The sequence below is a fragment of the Babylonia areolata genome, chromosome 9, assembly GCF_041734735.1.
Source record: "Babylonia areolata isolate BAREFJ2019XMU chromosome 9, ASM4173473v1, whole genome shotgun sequence".
In the NCBI taxonomy this organism is placed as follows: domain Eukaryota; kingdom Metazoa; phylum Mollusca; class Gastropoda; order Neogastropoda; family Buccinidae; genus Babylonia; species Babylonia areolata.
Window position 1 is genome coordinate 23,681,055 of NC_134884.1, and position 2,500 is coordinate 23,683,554.

A 2,500-nucleotide genomic window follows, 5' to 3' on the forward strand; every position below is an offset into this window, starting at 1 on the left:
AGTGGATATGACCATGTTTGCTTTCAACATTATTTTATGCTTGACAAAAAAAAAAGTATCATAATCATATAACACACACACACACACACACACACACACACAGAGGCAGGCACACAGACAGGCAGAGAGCTAACTAAAGCACTCGAGTGCCTGTTGCAGTATGACAGTGTTCAAAGGGTCAACAAACTAGACACTTAACGCTCACAGACCATGGGGGACGGAGGGAGGAGCGGAGGTGGGATGGGGGGGGGCTTCTCCTCCCCCCTGCCCCTTCCCCCGTTCCCCCTCCCCGTCGCCTATCAGTGCTGTGTCCGTCAGTGAAGGACGGTCCAATCAGAAGGACATTACTCACTCTCAGTGCAGCCTACACCCCGCTGTTCTACACATGCTACCTTTTTTTTTCTTTTTTTTTTTTTTTTGGCTGGGCCGTAAGTCGCTGTTCTGTTTGCTGCAATAGTACGGACGTGTTACGTTCAAAGTGCTGACGGACAAAGTAGCGGACTTTTTTTCTGGGTAAGTTGCTGTTCTCTTGCTGCAATAGTAAGGGAGTGTTACCTTCTTCGTACTGATGGACAAAGTAACCACCTGGAATCTGGAACGATACGTTGCAGAAACCTTTGCAGGTTAGCGTTTAGTTTGTTGGAAACCTGTACAACAAGTACTACCCGAGTACACAGCCAACGCAAATCCTCTTGACGGAGCAGAGGGCATGTGTGACAGAGCCTGTTACTGATTGCGCTGTTTAAACAGAGAGAGCTTACCAATGGTCCCATCACACACATACACACACGTTCATGCACACACACACACACACACACACACACACACACACACACACACACACACACACACACACACATACACACATACACACACACAAGGACCCCAGCATTTTAAAGAGCCCGGAACTTTCAAATGATTGATGAACTGGTATGGTTCCTTGTTCTGCTACAACTGTCTGTCTTCAGTACACCAACAAATACAAGAGTGTTCCTTGTTTCTAATGTTACTGACTGCCTGAAGTCCACCAACACACAAAAAAAGACAAACACATGCATCAGAATGAAAACAACAACAACAAAACAAAAACACACACACACACACACACACACACACACACAAGAAAAAAAGACGGAAAGGAAGAAAGAAAGAAAAAAACGTCGTACTCACCTACAGCGTAGTGAACCTGTGTTGAACTTAGAATTACAGTAACCCAAAAACAAACACCAGTATCACGTCAATACAAAAACACATGGGTTGGTTAGTTATAAATCCGTGGCCAGACAAATGGTTAACCTCAGCTCTCCAGCCCAACAACAACAAGAAGAACACACGAACTCACAAACTCACACACACACACACAAACTCACACACACACACACACAAACTTTCTCTCTCTCTCTCTCTCTCACACACACACACACGCACACATACACACACACATACGCAAACTCTCTCTCTCTCTCTCTCTCTCTCTCACACACACACACACACAAACTCTCCCTCTCTCTCTCTCTCTCTCTCTCACACACACACCACACCCACCCACCCACACACACACACAAAAGGATACAGTCCAGCATACTCTTGATGTCCGTGACGTGGGCAGCGTTGTAGTGCCGCTGGAACTCCTTGCGGATGTCGAAAAACTTGCTGTAGTATGAGGGCAGCGCCATGCTCTTGGAGCAAGCCTCGTGCTGCAGGCACTGGCGCACGTGGCACTGGCCGTCCGTGAGGAACACGAAGGACCGACCCCCCTTCTCCGGGTGGATCCCCTTCACGGCCAGGAACCTGTCCAGCTGTGTGGAGGGAGGGGTGGGGTGTGGGGTGTGGGGGGGACACACAAACACACATGAACTTGAATGTTTATATTCACATACACACAGAGTCCAAACTCAAATACTGGTTTATTGTCTCTAGCTTGCTACACAAGATTTGGCCCAACGCTTAAGTTTGATTCACAGATTGAAAAAAAAAGCTTACAAGTCTCTGGACCTTGTAATTGGAATGAACTTCCTCTTTCACTTCGTCAGGTCTCCACACTCAGCTCTTTCGAGTCTGGCCTCAAAACCCACCTCTTCCCAAAGTAGCCTCCCCTCCCTGCCTCTTCCTTGTCTTCAGTTGTTTTTTTTTCCCTCCAGTTTGAGAGTGAGAATGACTGGTGCGAAAGTACTTTGATTTGTCTCTGCACAAGATTCAGCGCTATGTAATAATGATAATAATAATAATAATAATGATGATAACAGCAGGTTGAAAGCTGTATGATCAATGGTTTCTCCATTACAGTGGGAAGCGCGCGCGCGCGCGCACACACACACACACACACACACACACACACACACACACGCACGCACGCACACACACACACACACGCACACACATACACACACACACACGCACGCACGCACACACACACACACACACACACACACACAGTCAAGACTCAACAAGACTGTTTTTTTGTTGTTGTTGTTGTTGTCTACAGCTACACAGATTTGGC

General features: G+C 47.0%; 1 protein-coding gene across 2 annotated transcripts in view; it reads right to left on the reverse strand.

Annotated features, from left to right (window-relative positions):
- LOC143286145 (RNA-binding protein fusilli-like) overlaps positions 1-2,500 on the reverse strand; it is a 70,913-nt gene that overhangs the window by 37,299 nt on the left and 31,114 nt on the right. For both annotated transcript variants that reach the window (XM_076593749.1, XM_076593748.1), the window contains exon 3: positions 1,574-1,799. In XM_076593749.1, coding sequence (XP_076449864.1) covers positions 1,574-1,799 — 226 coding nt within the window. The remainder of the gene's footprint in view (positions 1-1,573; positions 1,800-2,500) is intronic.